The sequence below is a fragment of the Harpia harpyja genome, chromosome 8 (assembly GCF_026419915.1).
Source record: "Harpia harpyja isolate bHarHar1 chromosome 8, bHarHar1 primary haplotype, whole genome shotgun sequence".
NCBI classification, from domain to species: domain Eukaryota; kingdom Metazoa; phylum Chordata; class Aves; order Accipitriformes; family Accipitridae; genus Harpia; species Harpia harpyja.
This window is the reverse complement of record NC_068947.1, coordinates 44,223,142-44,246,274: the sequence shown is the minus strand read 5'-3', so window position 1 is coordinate 44,246,274 and position 23,133 is coordinate 44,223,142. Positions and strand designations below refer to the sequence as shown.

Below are 23,133 nucleotides of genomic sequence, written 5' to 3'. Positions count from 1 at the left end.
CTCTTTTTTCAGCCTATGTTCCAATTAAACCTAGTTTTTGAAAATGAACAGTGGGTGGTTTTGGTATGCTTAGTATAAGAATAAGCTATATACAAATTAACTTCAAACATCTGTCTGTCTTGGACTGCATCACAGAAGGTGTTACACAGACTTCAGGACATTAGGAAGTCTCTCTTTGCGTGTGACAGAAATAGTAACTTCTTGGCAGGATTCTTAGTAACACTGCAATTATGTCCATAGATAATTCATACTTACTACAGCATTCTTCATCAAGAGTAAAATAAAACCTACAAAAATTTTTTGCTTTTAACCGTAGGCAGATCTGAGTTGGTGTCTGTATCTGGGGGCATTTTTCTCTTTTAACCACCTACTACATTGAAAATGTTCAGCTTTTGCATGGTACTTAACTTTAGCTTTGCTCTGAATGAAGGAGCACAAGTCTCATGTGGTAAAAGAGCTTTCTTTAAATAAAGTTTAAAAGCTAATAGTTGGAAATGAAGAAATGATTTAGAGCAATTATTTTAAACCTGTAGTTTGTGGACTGCTACAAGCCCAAGGAGAACCTTTGGTGTTTGAAAGATGATTAATGAAAGGAAATTCATATATCCTTTATATTATATGACATACTTCAAAAATCTAAAGGATCTGTACCTCCTCAAAATGTACAGGTGACCACAAATTCCCTAAAAGCTTATAAGCCACTGATCTAAGGGTTATATTTTTCACTGTTGTGTAACAGATCTGACTAACCTTCTTTTCATGCCTTTTGAACCCTAATATCTCTTCAATTAACAAGACCCAGTGAAAGCCTGATTTGTACTTTCAACCAATGCATGCGTGTGCATTTAGAAAAGTCAACCATGTCAGGTTTTACTTTATATTGATGATTAATATGTTGCCACAAAAACCCCACAACCACCACCACTCTCTACCCTGAAGAGGAAGTATGACATGCTTTGAAATGCTGTGGAACACAAGATACTTCCGCAAGGGCAAATGTCTGAATAATTTTCATATTTTCTGGACCAGTTCCTATACTCTTTCTCCATTTTTAAAGAAAAACTTAAACAGCTTGGTCATTCACCAAACTATCTGGCGAATCCGCTAACTACAGCAAAATCTCTTTCTAGATCACCTTTTGAGGAAACATGGAAAATATGTGAGTTTTAAAGAAAAGAAAAAACAAGCTCTCATAACTTGAAATCATGCTCAGAGGATCTACATATGATTTTGATTATGACTCTTATTATGCCATTAGATCCCCATTAGAGACTGCAATGATTTATACACCATAAAACCAGGAATTACCTTGGTGATCATCTACATTGATCTATATGAACACAAACCATACAACTCCTCTGTATTAATCGCAGTTTGAACTACAGTGCCTCTTCTAGAAATGTAACCAGTCTTCACTTGTAAATTTAAAATACCAGCAACTCAGACTCTACCACAATTCTTGGTAATTTGTCCAGTTTAACTATTCTCACTACTAAAAAGGCTTGCCATATACCTAGCTAGCATTAAACCACCAGCTGTTCTTACACCTTTGTATGCTGGACTGAAAAGTCAATTATCTGAATCTTGTTCCATAAATCAGTTTCTGTAGACTGTAGACACAAAAATTAGTAATGTCCAAGTAGTGCATTGGGCATTTTTTTGGTTTTGTGTTTTTTTATATATATACATTGCATCTGAAAGGTAAATCACCATGCTGGTTTTGGCTGGAATAGAGTTGATTTTCTTCACAGTAGCTAGTATAAGGCTATGTTTTGGGTTTGTGCTGAAAACAGTGTTGATAACACACGATGTTTTCGTTATTGCTGAGCAGTGCTTACACAGAGTCAAGGCCTTTTCTGCTTCTCACCCCACCTCACCAGCGAGTAGGCTGGGGGTGCACAAGTTGGGAGGGGACACAGCTGGCACAGCTGACCCCAACTGACCAAAGGGATATTCCAGACCATATGACATCATGCTCAGCATATAAAGCTGCGGGAAGACAGAAGAGGGGGGACGTTCAGAGTTACAACATTTGTCTTCCCAAGTAACTGTTACATGTGATGGAGCCCTGTTTTCCTGGAGATGGCTGAACACCTGCCTGCCAATGGGAAGTAGTGAATGAATTCCTTATTTTGCTTTGCTTGCACATGTAGCTTTTGCTTTACCTATTAAACTGTCTTTATCTCAACCCATGAGTATTCTTTTACCCTTCTTATCCCCTCCCCCATCCCACCGGGGGGGAGTAAGCAAGCAGCTGTGTGGTGCTTAGTTGCCAGCTGGGGTTAAACCACGACAATCACTTTTCAAAATCTTTCCAGACATACTGTTTTACATCTGGCCAAGAGCAAGAAGAAATTAATCCCAAGCAGTTACCAGGAATTAGGAAAAAAATCATATAAAGATCACAGAACCATAGAATAGTTTGGATTGGAAAGGACCTTTAAAGGTCACCTAGTCCACGCCCCCTGCAATGAGCAGGGACATCTTCAACTAGATCACATTGCTCAGAGCCCCATCCAACCTGACCTTGAACACTTCCAGGGACGGGGCGTCTACCACCTCTCTGGGCAACCTGTTCCAGGCCACAGATGAAGGAATCCTTACTGGTAGTTTTGGAAGAGTTAACTTCAATACACCAGATCATTGTATTTCAAAACTTTCACCTTTTTTGCATGCACTTGTGACCTCTTTAAACATCAGAAATTAGTATTCTAAATTTAAATTCTCATCTGTAAGAACTTTTTCCAATAACAAACTTTAGGTACTTCTTCATGTTTTGAACACCACATGTGTGACTAATTACTGACTAGGAAATACTGTCCTACGTTTTACCTTCCCACATATGGAATTTGTGCATCCCAGTCAGACACCTACAGTTAAAATATCTTTTCAGGGAAACCCCAAGAAAGATTCTGTATTCCTTTAACTACTTGAAGAAAGAGATGCAGTAATAGTAAAATACCTGAACAAGATTTCTTGTTGTTTGAAATGCGTGCTGGTCTTACTGAAACCAAATACCGCGGCTCTGCATCTGTAAATGAAGAAAGCAGCAATTAGTACAGATGTGCTATTTATCTGAGAAAGGGACTAGCCTAATAATTAATAAGAAAAGTCTGATATTCAGTGAATGCTTGACATGTTATCCAATCTTTGTGATCTTTAGGCATGTTTGCTTTAAGGTTTATTCACCTATCATTCAGAAATATTCTAGCCACTAGGAAAAATAATACACCCATGCACAAAAGATTTGGCAATTCTTTTTGACTGGGACACAACAAATAGGTGAACATGGCAGGACATTGATGTAACATTTCAACACAAACACTACTTGGAAAGTGAATGGTAATGAAAACCCAGATGAAGAGGAAGAGGTGATGGCAAAACAGAAAAGTAAAACAGGTAAAGTAATAAGAGGGCAAAGCCTGGAGAGTACAACCAGAGATATCTACTCCTGACAGGACTGGTGGAACTTTTCCTACAATATTTTCTGTATTCTGTTTCAGGCTATACACCTTAGTTTTCCTGTTGTAAGCAGTTTCTCAGTAAAGAGCTGTCCTATTGTAAAAAGAATAAACAAAATGCATCAATCATTTAGGAGCACATACCACAACAGACTAATACTAAATCACTCAAGATTTGCACGATTGCCTGGTTGCAGGAAACAGCACAATGTCAGACATGCTTAAGACAGTCTCCACATTGGTTACTGGCTTGTTTTATAGTTAGGTTTACATACTTCTTCCGGAGACTTATTATGAGATTTAACTATTACGTGCTTTGACAGTACTGAATACTCTTTATGAAAGTAAAGTTATTACTAACATTTAAGAGAAAGGGACTAATATTTGTGTAAAACCCACAAAGGGCTGTGACTTTTACTGGAATCTCTTGGTACTGTTACACTAGAAATAACATTGCATGCAACAGGAAAGCAACAGTTTAAGTGATTTTCTTATTCAATAAATTCATCTCAGAGACAAATTGTATTTTCCAGACTTTCTGACATTTATATTTCTATTGATTTTAAACCCCTATGCATTTTCTCCCAGGAAAAATGAACCTTTGCAAAATATTTTTTAATTCTTGACAGGAAAGAATCTCTCTCCACCTTAAATCTACTTCAAACTTTTTTGCACCATTTCCCATAAAAGGTTCAACTGCTTCATTTCAAAAAGCTAACAGATCATATTACACAGCAAAAAACCCGAAAAGCCCATCCAAAGACAAGAATTTTTGCCTTTCAATTCAGTCTTACCTGAATGGCCTAAGTTTCTTTTAAAGTACACAAGAACTGCAGCTATTCTAAAGGATGCAGAGTCATCGCTAGCTGGGTGTCAGTTGTGAACCAGCTTGGAAAACTACTGGAAATACTAGCCTTCATAGGACATAATGAAATTAAGCAAACCAAGTTTTACACAAACTCTAACACGTTTCAGAGACATCTGATGCAGTCTGTATGACACAAACACACATGGTAAGAGGCCAAAAGTCCAGATATATTCATGTTTCTGGCAGTGAAAGGCAGATAACTTCATCCTGCAGCTTAAAATAATAAATAGATTAAAACAATGTTGAAATGGTGATTTTAGTTTGGGGAATTCATCTTTGGAAAGAAGATTTTCCCTTATTCTTGACATCAGATGTCAGAGATTTCTTCCCTTCTTTATTTAAAACCACGCTCTAGTCTCACCGAACTGCAACACTAGAAGTCATAGGAGCTTCTAAGGGGATATCCATGTGCAGAATTTGGCTCACCATATAGTGATCAAAACTATTTAGCTACATTTTTTTTTAAAAAAGGATTACTCTATGTAAAATTCCTATTCTAGTTTAGATACATTTATCTAAATCTGTATCTATGGGTGAGAGATTGAATTTCCTGCATATCTCAGTGTAACAGATACCTTGAAGACTACCAATTAAACAGAACCACTGAGAAATCATTCAATTTTCTCTTACATCCAGATTTCTGTAAGGAGAGAGGAAGGAAAACCAGTACTGATTAAATCAAAAGCTTGCTGCACTAGAAGTGCTGTGCCAGTGTGGGGAAAACCACTCTAATTTAACTTCACTGATTCTATGCATCTAAGTCACTGGAAACCTATACTATGAATGCACTTCAGTTGTTTAATTATTGTTTTGAAATGGGTTTCAACTGCACCCAATATAAACATAACTAAGATGAGCATTGAAAGCAGCTGCTCAAAGCAGTGTGGAAAAAGAATTAGTTAAAAAGAAGAGCAACCCCAAAATGCAAATACCTCTTCATTTACAAAAAATTTGTTTAATATTTAGGGAGGCACACAGTTCTTCTGGGATCTGTGCAATCATCTGGACATTTTTTGTACTGAGACCTAAACCCGGAAATAAGTGACACATTAAAATAATTTGTTTTCCCTGTAATTTAATCCCAGTTTTCTATTGTGCATTCATGCCCACTTGTGAGGCTATTGTAACTCTCAAAAAGTATTGAGCAACCTTAACCTCAACAAAATTAGTTTCAAGCATCACCTTGAAAGCTCATGAACTACAGTCTTCAAAATTGCAAAAATTTATGTTTTCATCAACAAAATGTCCAAAGATTGTGAAAGAAAGTTATCAAAATGGTTTGAAACAGCTAGTTTTGCCCTGTTCCATCATTGGAAAGATTCATTCTGGCTGAAGTCTGAAATGACATGTGTACCAGTGTAGAAATAGATTATCTGTTAAACAAAATGTGGTAATAAACAAAGACTGTAAATGTCTCCCTGCAAACCTCAAAGCTACAAAACCTGGTATTTATCAGGAATCATTAGTTCTAACAGGTATTTTTTTTCTGTAACAAAGGGCTCAGCAGGAATATTTTGTGTTGGGTGCTCTTCATTAAGCTTTTTTGTGGATTTAGCAAATGTTGCCTTAATAAAGAATACAACACGTCCCCATTTGCCAGAGAACTCAAGGCTCTTCCGATTTAATACAATCTATAAAAGGAAGTATTTAGGAAAACAAGCTAAGACTAGATGTTGGGAGAGCTCTGCTATAGAACAGGCAGGTTTAAAAAGTACCACTTGTCTGGTTTAGAACCACTGAATTTAAGACAATATTATGAATATTATAACTAAAATCAGAATTTGAAATTATCAGAGGAGTCCACTCATTACCTGGGATATAACACTAAAATTCTGTTCTGAACTTAACTAAAAATATATCTTAATTTACAAACATAATTTGCCATTCCTGAGCAGAACCACCCATGCTACTATACAGATGTTAAGAGTTCAGCAACTGTAGTTTAATTTAAATTCATCTGTTTGATGCACAGTATCAAAGCATTATGCATGGACTGAAGAACACAGGCCTTGAAATGCTTCTGTTCTGGACAGACATACATTCTATATCCAAGGAAACTGAAACCAAGAAAGGCAGACAGCTTGCTTAATCTCATATAATGAGCCCCGATTCAGGTTTAGAAATAAGAGTTCTTTCTTAGTCTTCCACTGCAATTTAACATTTCTCTTATTAAGTTCAGAAGACCACTGAGTTTTCACACTGATTCAGTCCTCTTGCTGAGAAATACATGTGTCAGTCATCATCACAACACGAAAATCATCTGATGTTACTACAACTCAATTGATTTTCAGGGGCTTAAAACATTGCCTCACCCATGTATTAAACTCTTATCAAGTTGCAAGAACTATTTATGATTGTCTGTGTTCTTTTATGATGTCTGTATGTGCATAATCCACTTTACAGATCCATGTCTATAAGAAGCAGGAATCTTGGGGAGAGAGGAGTAACAGAGGAGGAGAAAAAGAAAATGTTGTTAAATACTGAAACCTAAATAAAACCATAATTTAGCTTGTGCTACTTCATCTTAATGCTTAAGGGATAAAATAAATTGACTGCTGAAGTAAGAGGTAGGCACCAGAAAGGTGACCATCAGACCCATAAAAATACAGGGTTCTGACTGTGTGTCATTATGATTCACAGAATATATCAACTATTTACATTGAAATATATTTAAAAATATTCTAAATTTCTAAAATAAAATTACCTCAAGTAAAAGCAAATTAAATCACAGAGTATAGACAATCCTGTTTACAGCTGACTTTTTTATTTTGCATGAACTGTGTTTAGTAAGAAAATGATAGGTACATAATTAAAGTTAATGTTCAAACATCTGGACACAGATCCACAAATCCAGCATCTGCCCGCAGAAATCATTTCAACATACATCAGTATATAACAGAGATACATATGATAACAGATGGAAGATACAGATCTGTCTGTCTCTCATCTTGTAAGGATCCAGAACCTCATACATGAAGGATCCCTACAGAACAATGCAAACTTTAACAAGTTAAGTTTTATATCATTTGCAAATTTCCTATGAAAATCTTAGCAGTTCCCTTGCTGCTTAACACATTCTTGAAGGGCTGCTGCTATAAGACTAACATAATAAATCCACTTTTTTGATGCTGTTACTGCCTAGCCCCCTTTATTAAGCCTGGAATGACAAATGTCATGGCTAAAAGCTCCTTTCAGCTGGCACACAGCTATTTCTTTACAAACCTCTTGAAGTTGCAGATCAGAAATAAAGTCCAAAGTGATCACCTTCAATTCTTTAGCCAAAAAGTACGACAGGAAAATGCCCAGATGTACCACAAAAGTGCTAGTCAACAAATCCATGCCTAATTCCCCAAACACGGGTTGTTTTGACAATTCAGTTGAGAGGCACCAATATGACACTGGAATTGCTCTTTCAAGTTTAAATATCTACAGCTGAATAAACCAATGCCACTTTGGACCAAAACACAACACTCCTGCAGGCACGTACACCTAACCAAATGATTTTTGAAGCAGGACTAGTCACACACCTGAGGCACTAGTATTTGTAAAGCAATAGTATTTGTATCTACAGCATTCGATACATACAGTAGACACATGCATATGCATTCAGTACATATTCTTACACCCTTTCCTCCCACTTATCAAAAATAGACAGAAGCATTCAGTCATCTTGTTTTAGCTTTTAAACATCAAGTCTACTATAGCTCAATGAAGCGTCACCAATTGGATGAAATAGTTTTCTGAACTCCTTCAATTACTCAGTATTTTTTCACCCAGACAGCCTAAAAGACACACACACTATATGTACACACAGGTATGTCTACAACTTACGACAGAAGAAACATTTCAAAGACTGCAAAGTTGCACAGAAATAAACTGGCACTTTGGTGTCATTATAAAAGAAAATAAACAACTGTTTTGACTAAGATTCTGTAATATTAATGATATAAAATTATGGAAAAAAAACCCTTCTATTATCCACCTTAACAGCTGCAGAAGACAACGAGAATATAACAAAAATACATGCCACTGACACATCAAATTAACATACGGGAACACTTACTTCCATAAGCCATGAGCTAGGCTACCAAATCAGTGGCAGCGGGCAACTAACATACACCACAAAAAGCTAGCAAATTCTGCCTGTGTTCAAGCATACTGTTTTAATTCAGTTCAGGGTTCAGCCAATACAGAAATGCAGTTGAAAGCAAAACAATGTAAGAATAAACTGATGAACTTAGAATAAATTATTTTAAAATAAAGTGTTACAATGCATCATTAGAATTCACAGACCAGCAGATTCAGAAATCAAAGTGTTTTTTAGCTTCAGCCTGCAATTCCCTAAACTGAATTTAGAGATTGCTAAAGATGTACTACTGGATGCTGTTAAGGGCAAAGGCCAAAGGTGGAGAAAGGGAAGGATCAAAAGTATCATGGTGTAACAAGAATGGGAAAAGATAAGAGAAGGGGGACAAAGAGGCTGGTGTGAATGAACCTGCTGCTGGTCAGTACACTGGTCTAAATGAAGGTGCAGCTGCTGACCTCCTCCAGGTCATCCAGTCCACTAGGCTCAGCTAACATTAGCAATGAAGAATCTGGTTTTTTGGAATTGACTATGTATAAGAAACTGCACAGCAAGATCTTTTAGCTAAGGACTACTCTAGCACACATCCCTGAATTATACTTTTTAAAATGTGTTCAAGGTGATACTAGAATTCTTCCCCAGGTATATATGCAAAATTCACCCATCACTTACTATGGTTTTTATAAAGCAGGATTGCCAATACATTCTCCTCTTACACTGTACAATCTGCTTCAGGTAAAGGAAAGGCCAAAGGATGGCCCAACTCTAAGCTGATTTCAGAAACTGAAAAGGAAATTAATTTTCCTCACTCTGTTAGCTAATTGCTGTTCATTCTTACAAACTTTTCCTGTCTCCACTCAATTTTTGGGGTTCCTCCAACAGTATCAACAAACTCAAGGAGGCTGACTTGCAATCTTCCTAACCAAACTGGAAAAAACTAGCACAAATTTCTCAAGGAAATACTCTTTCTTTATGAGTCATGCACACTGAACAGATTTAGATAAAAGTTTAAATCAAGCTCATAACTTTTGAATGGGTCTGTTCAACTTATTAGTCTAGCTGAATTTACATTTTGATATCTTTTGACACAGTCTGAAGAGCTTCCATAACCAATAATAACGCTGCTGTCATGTAAGCTCATGAAGTACACTCCGCACAAAACACATCTTGTATCCTGATAAAGAGGCATACTTCTTTGAACCAAACTTTGATGCTGCCTCATCGTTGTCACTTACCCTTCACTGTGATACAAATTCATCTATATAGCAATGCATGAAGCTGCCCAAGAGTTTGCTGCTGGCACGAGCTCACTACAAGTTCAGGAAATCCAATAGAACCCTTTTCTCTTTGTACATGCCCTCTGCAAGCAGTTCTCAATACATGGATAACATTACGCAATTGCTGGCTCAGTGGTTATTTTAGTTGCAAAGGAAAGGAAAAATAAATATTTTAAGATAAGAATTACTGCAGTGAGGTGCTGAATATTTTAATGGATGAAACATAGGGAATACATTTGTACATTTGTTGTACAAAGCCATATAACTCTCCTGGAAATCCTAGAAAAGATCACGTCCTTATTAATTTCTTTTAAAATATATGCACATACACACATGTAATTTCATAAAATAATAAATCTGCTGACTTCAAGTTTATTGTGAACAGGGTCATAAGACATGTGTGACCCAGCAGAAAACCTGACAATAAATTTCATCAGTGACAGGGTTGGAAATATGGAAGTCATTGGCCTTAGGTATTTTTTTAATAGATGACACAATATAGACAGCAATATATATAAGTTGTTGCTTCATCCCCTGTACTCCAGTTCCAATCGGGGACAACTATCCCAAACAGAATACAGATTATGCTGCTCCATTAACAAAACCAGGCATGCAGAGCTAAATCAAGGAAATATCTGCAAGGCACTTCATTCTGCTGTGTAGCTCTATACTGTTTGTTAGAAAAGACAAAGGACATTTTAAAGGATTGATGCATTTTAGGGAGGGAATCATGACTGATTTATATGCAAAGTCTGTATGCTTTCTTACATTGGCCTAACTACTAAATTAATGAAATAATTTTTTTTCTTTGAGTAGGATCTACAGTTGATTGCATATCTGTACCATTTTCACTTACAAATCTTCGTGGAATAGACAATTTTAATACTACTAGGACAAGATCCACTTTTGCCTAGATACAGAGATTCCATTCTCCTGGATCTACTCACTCTCTCAAGAGATTATATTCTAAAGCAATGTTCCTTAATCCATTGGGAAAACATACCTTTTAATAACTAACAAGTGCCTTTAAATCTCCATTTCTAATTGTTACAGTTCAGATACCAAACCAATTCAAGGTTGTGATCAAAGTGTCCCTAAATTGATTGGGAAAGGTATTCTCTTTCCATGAACCACTAAAACTGACAGGACAGGAGGAAGCATTAAATTGTATTAGTCTTGGTCTAAACAGGCCACAATGTCTTTTCACGATTGGGAATCACTCCCTCCACATCCTGTTCAGTAAAAGCCACAACTAACCACTGTTCAGGACAGCCTGAAAGTTCATCTGCTTTCTGTAAAAGTCAGATAAGCCAAAGCATGAGAGGACCAAGGAGGAGTTCTCAGGGTGAATGTGAGTGTTTCTGTATAAACCTAGTTGTTCTGATTGTGGAAAAATGTGTGGAACACACTGAAGACCTTTTGCAAAATGTACAGTGGCACTTGAATCGCTAGAATATCTAGAATACAAAATTGACAAATTTCAGTGTGAAATTTTAATTTTTTTTTTTTTTTTTAATATGAAGATAGCATACTAGGCCAACTTCCTTGCATAGGAGATGTACTAGGAGTACAAAGATAATGTAAGATTTTTCAGCAATAGGGTCTAGGGGTTTTGTATCTTTGGAAAGTATCTTGAGAGTATTTTTACTGTCCCTCTACAATACCTTATTTTTTCTAACATCCGCATAAAGTGTGTGCTGAGCTGAGATCTCTGGCTGTCAGAATAAAACCTACCCATCGCTCCTAAAACTAAGAGCCATCCTGCAATTCCTCCAGTTCGTGCCAGCAGCCGGTCTGTGGGGGGTGCTAGCAATCACCACTGTCTTCTCTTCACCTCTGCCACACAAGTCTCTCTAAAATAGAGCCAAAAGCACAACTGTTGTTTCTTCCTTTAGCCGTGTTCTGCATACACTTGGAAAGCACAGTCAAAGCTGCAGTTTGATGTGATGTTTAATACTAACGAAATGGGCGAGATGATGTACTCTCTGCTTCCAAACTCCAATAAACAAGTCCACAAAGTATATAATCTAACCCTAAATATCTTAACTAAAAGCAATAGCTCCAATAAATGTACTGTTAATTGCCTTAAATAAATGCTTGCAACTTGAAGTACATATTACTGTTAGCTTTTATTCCTGTCCTTTCAAAGATGACATTTTCTTAAAGTTGGAAATGCTAGCCTTTATATCTATATTATGTTGCACATTGCATTTTTAGTTAACTGGACACTCAGAAATCACATTCATAGATTCATTGTCACTAGGAAACTGATTGACAACTTTTATTGGCATGAGTGAGTTAAGATTTTGAAGTTATTCCCCAACACTTGTGCTTTTCCCTCGACAGATACACTAGAGAAAATGTGTTCGTTACAGGCTATATGTATCATGGGGTTTCTCATCTTCTGTGTTCATTGCTACAAGATTTTGATTGCTCAATGGTAAGCTTTAATGAATATGCATGTGGCTAGCACTCTGATGCACTGCAGAACTAAAGGCAGGTGTCCACAGTTTCCAGCCATTAGCTATTAATATTAAAGTTACAAAATACCAAAATCCCATATATTCCAAATGATGTTCAGCTTTCTGTTTCATACAGTTTCACAAAGCATTAGGTATTAAAGCTGCTCTTAAAAAGGAAGGATGATCTACACATGACATCACATTCAGTGCTTTTTCCTCTTTCCAAGGATCTCAGAGTACCTGAAAAATATTAATCCTCACTACTCCTGCAATACAGCTACACAGGTATTACTTATGCCCAATTCACAGTATTCTACAGAAAATCCTGTACACCATTCTTACTGAGTTGATTCAAAAGTTACACACGGGATAAATCACATAAATCAGACACAGCTTAAGTGATGGTTATGAACTCAAACACTGGATTGGTGATAGAATTACGGAGAGATCCCAGGCGTACCAACTCATGAAAAGGAAGAAGTCAACCTTTGCCACAGCAATCTAATGAAAGTCTCTAATATCTTAATTATTCTGTATCTAACATCTTATTTTTTCTCTTTTATTCTGCAGTTTTAAGCCTGGAGCAGACCCCCAGAATTGCCTTAACTGACCACATCAAAAAGATGGCAATTGTTACTTCTATGCTTATGCAGCCTTTCTTTCCCCTTGTTTTATGCCAAGATCACTGGCATTACAATGATGAGGGTAACCCAGATTCACTTCAGGCTAGAAAACATTAAAGAAAGCAACAGGAAAATGCTCAGAGATTGAACAGATTTCTTAAAAGGTCAAATCCTGATAAGTCAATGTTTTAATCATTTATCGGACAATTCTAACTAATCCAGTTCTACTATTTTGCTATCCTGCCCATACTGACAAAACCCTAAGTGAAAGGGAAAACCAAATTCCCTTCTTCCTCCCTATCCTAGGCAACAGATTCTAACATTGTTGATGTGGTTTAATCTTTTCCATGAAACAGCTCACGGAATTCCATCTGTAACTTCTGACATAGAAGTTATAGGTTATTCTATAACATGTAGAACTGGAACAGGCCCCTGCCAGAAAAGGCATCATTTTGATATGAACGTTTCTACCAAATGGAATCAACCACACAGTTCTCAAAACTGTTTCACTGCTTCTTGTACTATTTGTTAAAAACATGCACATCTCCCTTGTATTCTACTTTATAACTGCAACTTCAGGCAAATCATCCCATTTGATCTGTGATGTGGTCAAATAGTACAATCTTAGTACAATGAAAATCCTCAAAACAAATACCAGTAGCAAACTCTTCCAAACAACAAGAACTATTTTTTCTCCTTGGAGGATCTCCTAATTCCACTTTCATCTGAAATTCTTCAAAGGCAACCTTAAATGAACACAAAGAAACCCTGAGCAACAACCTAATAAAAATAAAACATAAGAAACCCAGAGGTTCATATTCTCCTCACTCTCTTGCCACAATTCATGACAACAGTAGCATGCAAAGCAAATATGCCTTACCCAGTTCTGTTATGTAGGTTTTTCCTTCCGAAGGTAAAGGAATGTACTGATTAGAAAAGAAGTTGCTTCCATAACCCAGGACAAAACCTTCTAGTTTGGTGTTTTGACTTGGTCGAAGATACCTCATGCAAACGGTGTCATCTGTTGCATTGATCTGAACTTTCAGGCTCTGCCTTTTCACTGGGAAAGAGTAAAAAAAGAGAAGACCAGAATGTATTATCTTGTAATAATATATTCAGTAATGGAATATGACAAAATAACAATATAGAGCTGTTTAATTTGCTAGTTGCAAGCAACTGAACAATTGCTTAAATGTGGAGTCTCTGGGATACTAAGTGTATTTAAAAAAGTAAACGAACAGTGATGTAAAATTGTGGTTTCCAACACGTCTGTTCTTCCATTAGTTTAGTATTATCATTAGCTGTAACATCTTCTACAACTGCAGTAGTAGAAAAGTGCATGAAGTAACTGGAAAAAATACAGGTATTTTTTCCTTTAAATGCAAGAGTTATAGTAGTATTAGCCATCTATAGGACCCATAGGTGAAAAACTTGCAAGTTTGATTTTTTTTTTTTTTGCTTGTGAGTAAAAAATACGAAGTTTTAATGTTAAGTTAATCACACTGCAAAATTAGGGTAGAGGATAAATAGTAACTAGATCCAAATAAAAATGCTACAACTATATATATTTTTTTTTTTTAATGTTGGGCTGGGAATGTAATTTTCCAGTTGGAATTACACCAGAACACCTAACTAACATATATACTCTACTCAAAATTACCAAGAAACTTTTTTTAAACATTCATTTTTATGCTTTCCAGGGGAGCAGCACATAAAGCAAGACACATCTTGTATATCCATCTACAAAAATTTAACTTATAACAACACAGAATGACTTCATAACAGAATAATCAGGTTTTTAGGCTACAAGAAGGTGTTCCATCTTCTCTTGGTGGGGTGAGGGAGGATTGGCTTTTCCTTCCTTAGTACTTAAAATTTTAATATTCCCTTGTCACTGTTAGGCTTATCGTATTTTCAGAACTGTTGAATGCCAATGCTTAAAAAAAAGTAGTGACTTTTCCCCTAACTTACAACACTAGCACTAGAATAGTACATTTTGGGTTATTTTTTTTTCTCATTCTTGAAATATAAATTTTTATTCCCAATAGATTTTCAGGCATCTCTCCAATCATGAGGGCTGAAATTAATTTTTCAGGAAAAAACAGAAATTTGCACAAAATAATTTTACTTCGGGGGCTAAATCCTGAAGAAAACCAATGAGAGATATATGGCCTCCTGAAGAAAACCTATGAGAGATATATGGCCTATCATTAAATAACAGGGTAGAGCGATAGTGAACTTCCTTTTCTTTCTTTCTCTCCCTCACCCTAACTCCCTTCCTTTCTACCTTTCTCTCTCTCAGTAATTGCAGACTGATATTCAAAGTTTCTTTAGACAAGTACATATTGATTCTCTGGTATCACCCCAGCCTACCCTCCTTTTTTTTTTTTTAGAAATTCTAATGACTAGAATTGCCAAGAGGCCACAATCCCCAATTTGGGAAGATGATTTAATGGTACTGTCGATCACCTGCAGTTGTCTGCACACTGAATGTAAAGACCTAAGCCAGACACTTTATGCCTCTTCCCTTTATAGAAAGAAGCGTACGAGTAAAACTGATGGAAAACATGTGCCTCCGATGAGACCCTTCCTTTATCTGAAGACTGATGAAGTAAAAGCACTCAGCCAGGACGGTCACAATTTTCCAAAGGGAACTCTGCCAGGTTCCAGAAGACTGCGAGGCTTCTATAACACTCAACTCTGACATTTTCAGCAGTACAATACTGTCACAGGGGAAGGGGTGGCAGTATATGAAACTGCTGTGGGTGTGCAACTTTGAATATTGACAAGGCTCCAAATAGCAGAAACCAGGAAGAAAACCCAATGGACTTCAAAGCCCTCTAATATGCTTCATAAAGATACTTAGTAAAAAGTGTTCCATGCCAACAACATTTAGGATTATTACCTCTGATTGACAGTGAACTAGATTTGTTAAAATTATGTAGTCTGCAAAATTCTAAACTAACTTTAGAGACCTGAGCATAAATGAAAGTATGGTCTCCTGGTGTCCACTGAATATTCATGTCTAAGAATAAAGCAAGACTTACAGTACTTGATTCAAATATGATAATTTGATTTCTGTATTAAAATTCTTAATCAGACTCAAACCTGGATTTTAAAAAATTTTAGTGAAGATCTATTTTAATTTAAAATCTACAATAATTTCACGTTGGGGGTTTTTTGCTTGTTTTTTGGTTGTTTTTTGTTTTGTACACACACTTGTTTTTCTATATCTCTCAGTTATACTTTACATTAATTTGAAGACCTAATTCTAATTCAAGATTGAATTCAACTGGGTGTGATTCCATCTAGATAGATAGATACTGTGTTTTACTCATAAGTGTCAATTATAGTGACAAGGGGTCTTCATTTTATTTAAGCCTAAAAACTCTTAGTAAGGTTTCTAAAACCAGAAAGTCTAAATGGGATCCCAAGACAGCAACAGCTTTGAAACATAGAATCATAGAATCATTTCGGTTGGAAAAGACCTTCAAGATCATCGAGTCCAACCATTAACCATGCCCCCTAAACCATGCCCTGGAGTACCCTGTCCACTCGCTTTTTGAATATCTCCAGGGATGGTGAATCAACCACTTCCCTGGGCAGCCCATTCCAATGTTTGACAACCCTCTCAGTAAAAAAATTTTTCCTAATATCTAACCTAAATCTCCCTTGCCTCAACTTGAGGCCATTTCCTCTTGTCCTATCTCCAGCCACCTGACAGAAGAGACCAACACCCACCTCACTACAGCCCCCTTTCAGGTAGTTGTAGAGAGCGATAAGGTCTCCCCTCAGCCTCCTCTTCTCTAGACTGAACAACCCCAGATCCTTCAGCCGCTCCTCATAAGACTTGTGCTCCAGGCCCCTCACCATCTTGGTTGCCCTTCTGTGGACACGCTCTAGCAGCTCAATGTCTTTCCTGCAGTGAGGGGCCCAAAACTGAACACAGTACTCGAGGTGCGGCCTCACCAGTGCCGAGTACAGGGGAACAACCACCTCCCTGCTCCTGCTGGCCACACTGTTCCTGATACAGGACAGGATGCGGTTGGCCCCCTTGGCCACCTGGGCACACTGCTGTCTCATATTCAGCCGGCTGTCAACCAGCACCCCCAGGTCTTTCTCTGCCGGGCAGCTTTCCAGCCACTCTTCCCCAAGCCTGTAGCGCTGCATGGGGTTGCCGTGACCGAAGTGCAGGACCCGGCACTTGGCCTTGTTAAACTTCATACAATTGGACTCAGCCCATCGATCCAGCCTGTCCAGATCTCTTTGTAGAGCCTCCCTATCCTCAAGCAGATCAACCCTGCCTCCCAACTTGGTGTCGTCTGCAAACTTGCTGAGGGTGCACTCAATCCCCTCATCCAAATCATCAATAAAGATATTAAACAGAACAGGGCCCAACACCGAGCCCTGGTGAACACCACTTGTGACCCGCCGCCAACTGGATTTCACCCCATTCACCACTACCCTCTGGGCTCGGCCATCCAGCCAGTTTTTCACCCAGTGAATAGCGCACTTATCCAGGCCACAAGACGCCAGCTTCTCAAGGAGTATGCCATGAGAGACAGTGTCAAAGGCCTTGCTGAAGTCTAGGAAAATAACATCGACAGCCTTTCCCTCATCCACTAGGCGGGTCACCTGGTCATAGAAGATCAGGTTGGTCAAGCAGGACCTGCCTTTGAGGTAGGACCCTTCAGATCTTTTCTTTATAGCTAGCATATCAAAACCACCAAGAGAGCTTTTAAACTCAAAGCCAGTTCTAGCAGAACATAAACAGGAATGAAGTATTTTTAAAAATAGAGAATGAGGCAGAACAGAAGAAAAGGAGATTATCTTAAAATGTAAAAAAATAAATCCTTGTCCTCCCTACCCTGTCTTGACAGGGCAGGTCCTTTTTCTCTAGTTCACTTTTAAGTACAGGATCCTTTCAGTGATGGCCTGGATGGCAATAAATACTGCAAGGTCCCCACAGTGTTTAGGAAAAACTCATATAATCATAGAACCATTTAGGTTGGAAAAGACCTTTAAGATCATTGAGTCCAACCATAAACCTAACACTGCCAAGTCCACCACTAAACCATGTCCCTAAGCACCACGTCTACAAATCTTTTAAATACCTCCAGGGATGGTCACTCAACCACTTCCCTGGGCAGCCTGTTCCAGTGCTTGATAACCCTTTCGGTGAATAAATTTTTCCTAGTATCCAGTCTAAACCTCCCTTGGCACAACCTGAGGCTGTTTCCTTTCATCCTATCACCTGTTACTTGGGAAAAGAGACTGACACCCACCTCACTACAACCTCCTTTTAGGTAGTTGTAGAGAGCGGTAAGGTCTCCCCTGAGTCTCCTCTTCTCCAGACTAAACAACCCCAGTTCCCTCAGCCACTCCTCATAAGACTTGTGCTCTAGACCCTTCACCAGTTTCATTGCTCTTCTTTGGACACACTCCAGCACCTCAATGTCTTTCTTGTAGTGAGGGGCCCAAAACTGAACAGTATTTGAAGTGCAGCCTCACCAGTGCCGAGTACAAAGGGATGATCACTTCCCTAGTCCTTCTGGCCACACTATTTCTGATACAAGCCAGGATGCTGTTGGCCTTCTTGGCCACCTGGGCACCCTGCTGGCTCATATTCAGCTGGCTGTCAACCAATACATCCAGGCCCTTTTCCACCAGGCCACTTTGGGTTGTTGAGACACAAGTGCAGGACCCAGCACTTAGCCTTGTTGAACCTCATACAGTTGGCCTTGACCCATTGATCCAGCCTGTCTGGATCCCTCTGTAGAGCCTTCCTACCCTCAATCACTCCCACCCAAATTGGTATCATCTGCAAACTTACTGAGGGTGCACTCGATCCCCTCATCCAGATCATTAACAAAGATATTAAACAGAACGGTGCCCAATACTAAGCCCTGGGGAAGACCACTTGTGACCGGCCACCAAGTGGATTTAACTCCATTCACCACCACTCTTTGGGCTCAGCCATCCAGCCAGTTTTCACCCAGCAAAGAGCACACCCATCCAAGCCATGAGCAGCCAGTTTCTCCAGGAGAATCTGTGGGAAATGGTGTCAAAAGCTTTACTGAAGTCCAGGTAAACAACATCCACAGCCTTTCCCTCGTCCAGTAAGCGGGTCATCTCGTCACAGAAGGAGATCAGGTTAGTCAAGCAGGACCTGCCTATCATAAACCCGTGCTGACTGGGCTGGATCACCTGGTTGTCCTGTACGTGCCGTTTGATGGCACTCAAGATGAGCTGCTCCGTAACATTCCCTGGCACTGACGTCAGACTGACAGGCCTTTAGTTCCCTGGATCCTACTTCCAACCCTTCTGGTAGATGGTCATCACATTTGCTAACTTCCAATCAACTGGGACCTCCCCAGTTAGCCAGGACTGCTGACAAATGATTGAAAGTGGCTTGGTGAGCACTTCTGCCAGCTTTCTCAGTACCCTTGGGTGGATCCCATCTGTCCCCATAGACCTGTGTATGTCTAAGTGGAGTAGCAGGTCGCTAACCATTTCCCCTTGGATTATGAGGGCTTCATTCTGCTCCCCATCCCTATCTCCCAGCTCAGGGGGCTGGGTACCCTGAGAACAATTGGTCTTACTGTTAAAGACTGAGGCAAAGAAGGCATTAAGTACTTCAGCCTTTCCCTCAGCCTGTTACCATGTTTCCCCCCGCATCCAATAAAGGATGGAGATAATCTTTCTTTCTTTTCCTCTCCTTGGAAATCTAGCCACAGGGTCTGCTCCATACTCTTCTTAACATAACCATCTTCTACCCCTTCCGTAAGCTCCTTGCTTACTATTTCCTTCTCTCCAGACAGAAGTTCCCCTAGCTGAGAGGGCCCAGTCAATCTCAGCAAGAGTGCTCTTCTCCCCTTCCACTTGAAGGTGCAGCCTGACCCAAAAAGCAGCACAGGGCAAGGCAAACAAACAGCCTCCTTCATTATTATTGAGCTGCATGTTTTTAAAGGAAAATAACCGTGCTAAAGCAACAACACAGATGCCACACTTCATATGACTAAACCACATTCCCTTCCATGGGCTGTGTGCATTCCAGAATCACTGAAATTGAGGGATCAATTTTAACTGGTAAAACAATAACTATCAGAGGCTCACCAGTTTCTGGAAGTGTATGGACAGAAGTGGAGCAACCAAGGCCAACACTAACAAGTTTTTCTATCAGATGTCAGAACCTGAATGACAAATTGAAAATTTCACATGAAATCTGTGGAAGTTGGTATGCTACAGAAAAATCAGTTTACACATGAGGTTTTTCTCCTTTCTTCCTCTTTCTCACTACTGATGCATTTCAGTGTACAGTTACTTTACAGAACCCCCAAAATGAGAAGAAAAAGCAATGTATCCCTTCATTAGTTTGTTATTATTTCTCTTATTATTACAGCTTACTGATCTTGATTCTTATTTCAACATCTCCTAATTACTTTCTATCTGAAGATCACTCAGCTCATGTTGAATGAGCTGAGTGGCAGTAGTCATGCTCTCTCAAGTGAGGTGTGCTCAACAGAATCATTATCTGCTCTCATGTTGCCCAAGGTAGGAAAGACCACTACACTGAATCACATACTTTCTTCTACCGCTAGTGCTACCTTAGCAACAAAGGTTCCCAGCTGAAGTTAGAACCTGAATTTGCTGGGAACCGTAGCTGTTGAGTGAGAGCACTTGGGTTCCAGAGATTGAAAGGCTACACAAGAGACAAAACGAAAGAACAATGAGGACAGAAAGAAGCCAACAAGCCCAGAAAGTGCTCTCTGTCATGGCACACCTATCAATGCATGGTAGATCACTCTTTGTATGAACTCTTTCTTTGTAGGGAACGACATCTCTCCCCAAACCGGGTCAGTGTGCTACTTAGTCATCAATCCAGCTCTTCTGCCTGCCCACAGATCAGCACTCCAACATCTTTCCAGAAGCCCTTGCACTCTTCCAACATCACACTTTTGTGCCCACCTACACACAGTATACTTCTTAGCATCACATTATAAAAATACAAACACGAAAGGCTGTGAAGCAACCCTCTCTTTTTATAGCTGAGTACACTATAAAGAAATAGTTCTTAAAGAATTAAAAAAAAAAAAAGTTAAAATGTTCCAAACTCAAGGAGGTCACATGAGTTCAAAGGAGACCTGGACCCTTATGAACAAATTCAAGCATTTCCTGAATCTAAAAGGAAAAGGCAGCTTTGTGCAGGAGACTGTAAGCCAGACTCTGCTATACTGGTCAGAATTAAAAACAAACAAAAAAGCCTCCTATGAAAACGTAACAAAATGCAACTCACGTTAAGGCCTATGAGGAAGGCCCACATAGTCACTTGGAATCCTTGGAGTGGACAAGAGGTATACAGGGAGGGCACAGAAGCGCAGAGGGGCCTCTGCAGCCAGCTGGGGAGAGCTCAACACTACATGCTGCACAGTCACTGCCAGTCAAGTTGAGAGAGGGCCAGCCTGGAGCAGTACAGACTTCATATCAATTAGCTTGGTAAATGGGGACTCCTCTCAAGAACACATTAGCAAAACAGGTTTCACTTGTGTTGATCTCACAGTATTTTAAACAACTAACAGGGAAAGCAGGCATTCCCATTCTGAGTAATAGCTCTATCCTGGCCAACACTCAGATAAACATGTATTAAACATGATCAAACTTAACTGCTATGATATTGTGACAAGAATGTATTTGATTTTGAGAAAATAACTTAGTCATTTTATGATTTTAGAATACCTTTTTTCCCCCGTCTCCTTGATGAAAGAGTCGAATGATAAACTAGGTACCCTCTAATTCCAGTGCAAAGAGATTCTGAAAACACCTTACAAACAGGAAAGAAAACTTGCAGGCACAGAGCAAGGCAAGATTGATTTTTCCTAACTCCCATTCACTTGTATCAGCTTTTGGCATGTATTATTGAAACTCTGGTCTTAAGTATTTGCATTTGTAGAGTAATTCTTTTACATTGAGGCCATCTCCAAATGGAAGATTCTGGGACCCATAGCCACCTCTGAAAAACAATCTTTCCCTCCATGCCTGCCAACAGAAATTCCACACTGATCTGCAAGTATTCTCTTCAACAAAAGCCAACTGATGGCCAAAACCAGCACGACAAACTGCGCACAGTATATCTGAACTAAAAGCACTACATTAAGTGCATCAGACCACTTGCAGTATTGGAATCACTCTAGGGAAAGGATTCTTTGCCTACAAGGGGAAAAACTTTTAAAGACAGCTTAATGAATCAGCTGCATCATAAGGGGACCAGCCACCAATAACTCTTCGGAAAGAAGAAAATAGCTGCAAATGGTCTGAAGAATCCAGCTGGGAGCACCATAGTTTGGCTAGTTGGAAAAAATAAGTGGTCACGTATAGGCAACAGGAGCCAAGAGCAAATAAACATTGAAACTTTAGAAAAATTTAACTCTAAATTACCTAACTGAAATTCACATCTTTAAAATGTGAAAGCAGTTACGGAAAATAATACATAAAATATTCAGCTGGACACTTGTTATTCAAGCTTTGGACCCACCAGGGATTATGTGAAGTATCTTCTTTTTCTTATCACTTTAATTAATCATGGAGTAACAGAGGAAGAGAGAGGAGAATTCATAAGCACTGCTACCATCTCTTATTCATACCAGCTAGTTCTAACTAATGGTTCATATTTAGCTGCAAGACAGAGAGGTCCAATTTTCAATTTCTACTTTCACAGCAGAAGTTCAGTGAAAGGCCTTTGGTTTAGATTTAACGTCCCCCTAAGAAATCACCATTGCAAAGCAGTCTGAAAAGGCCAAACAGTAACTACTAAAAATAGATTTATATAATTCCTTTGCTATTTAGTAACTGGAGAGAAGGAGATAAAAAGAAATGGTTCACTGGGCTAGTTGCATTAAACCGGTGTTTGCCCCCAGTGTTGGGGACAGTAGTATTTCCAACATATAAAAGCAAATAAAACCACCTGAGAGTTTACTTCCCAAATGAACAAACAAAAAAATTTTGTTTCAGTAAGACAGAATTAAAGTCTTTGAAATTCTGTGTCTTATGCCCATTATATTGTTACCATATTGTTGGTAACAATAGATGTGGAGTTAGTTAAAATTGCCAGCTGTTTTGATTTTCCTCTGTTTCAAGGAACATGAGAGAACTTGGGTGATGAGGTGACTGGAATGTGAATTAACTGGCTCTTTTCTGTTTCTACCCAAACCCCAAAATATATCTTGGCCCTGTCAAATAGAGTATCTTCAGCCGAAGAGCACTCTATCTCTCTCTCCAATTTAAAAAGATATGTCAGCAGCTGGCTGATAATTTACTAACTAGTAATTAACACATTCAGAAGTAACCCCAAGGTGCTGATT

At 38.7% G+C, this 23,133-nt stretch overlaps 1 protein-coding gene across 2 annotated transcripts in view; it reads right to left on the bottom strand.

Moving 5' to 3' along the window:
- The window catches only part of ABI3BP (ABI family member 3 binding protein), a 171,726-nt gene that overhangs the window by 130,343 nt on the left and 18,250 nt on the right, over positions 1 to 23,133 (bottom strand). For both annotated transcript variants that reach the window (XM_052793998.1, XM_052793999.1), the window contains exons 2-3: positions 13,656 to 13,835; positions 2,963 to 3,031 (exon numbers count right to left, since the gene is read on the bottom strand). In XM_052793998.1, coding sequence (XP_052649958.1) covers positions 2,963 to 3,031; positions 13,656 to 13,835 — 249 coding nt within the window. The remainder of the gene's footprint in view (positions 1 to 2,962; positions 3,032 to 13,655; positions 13,836 to 23,133) is intronic.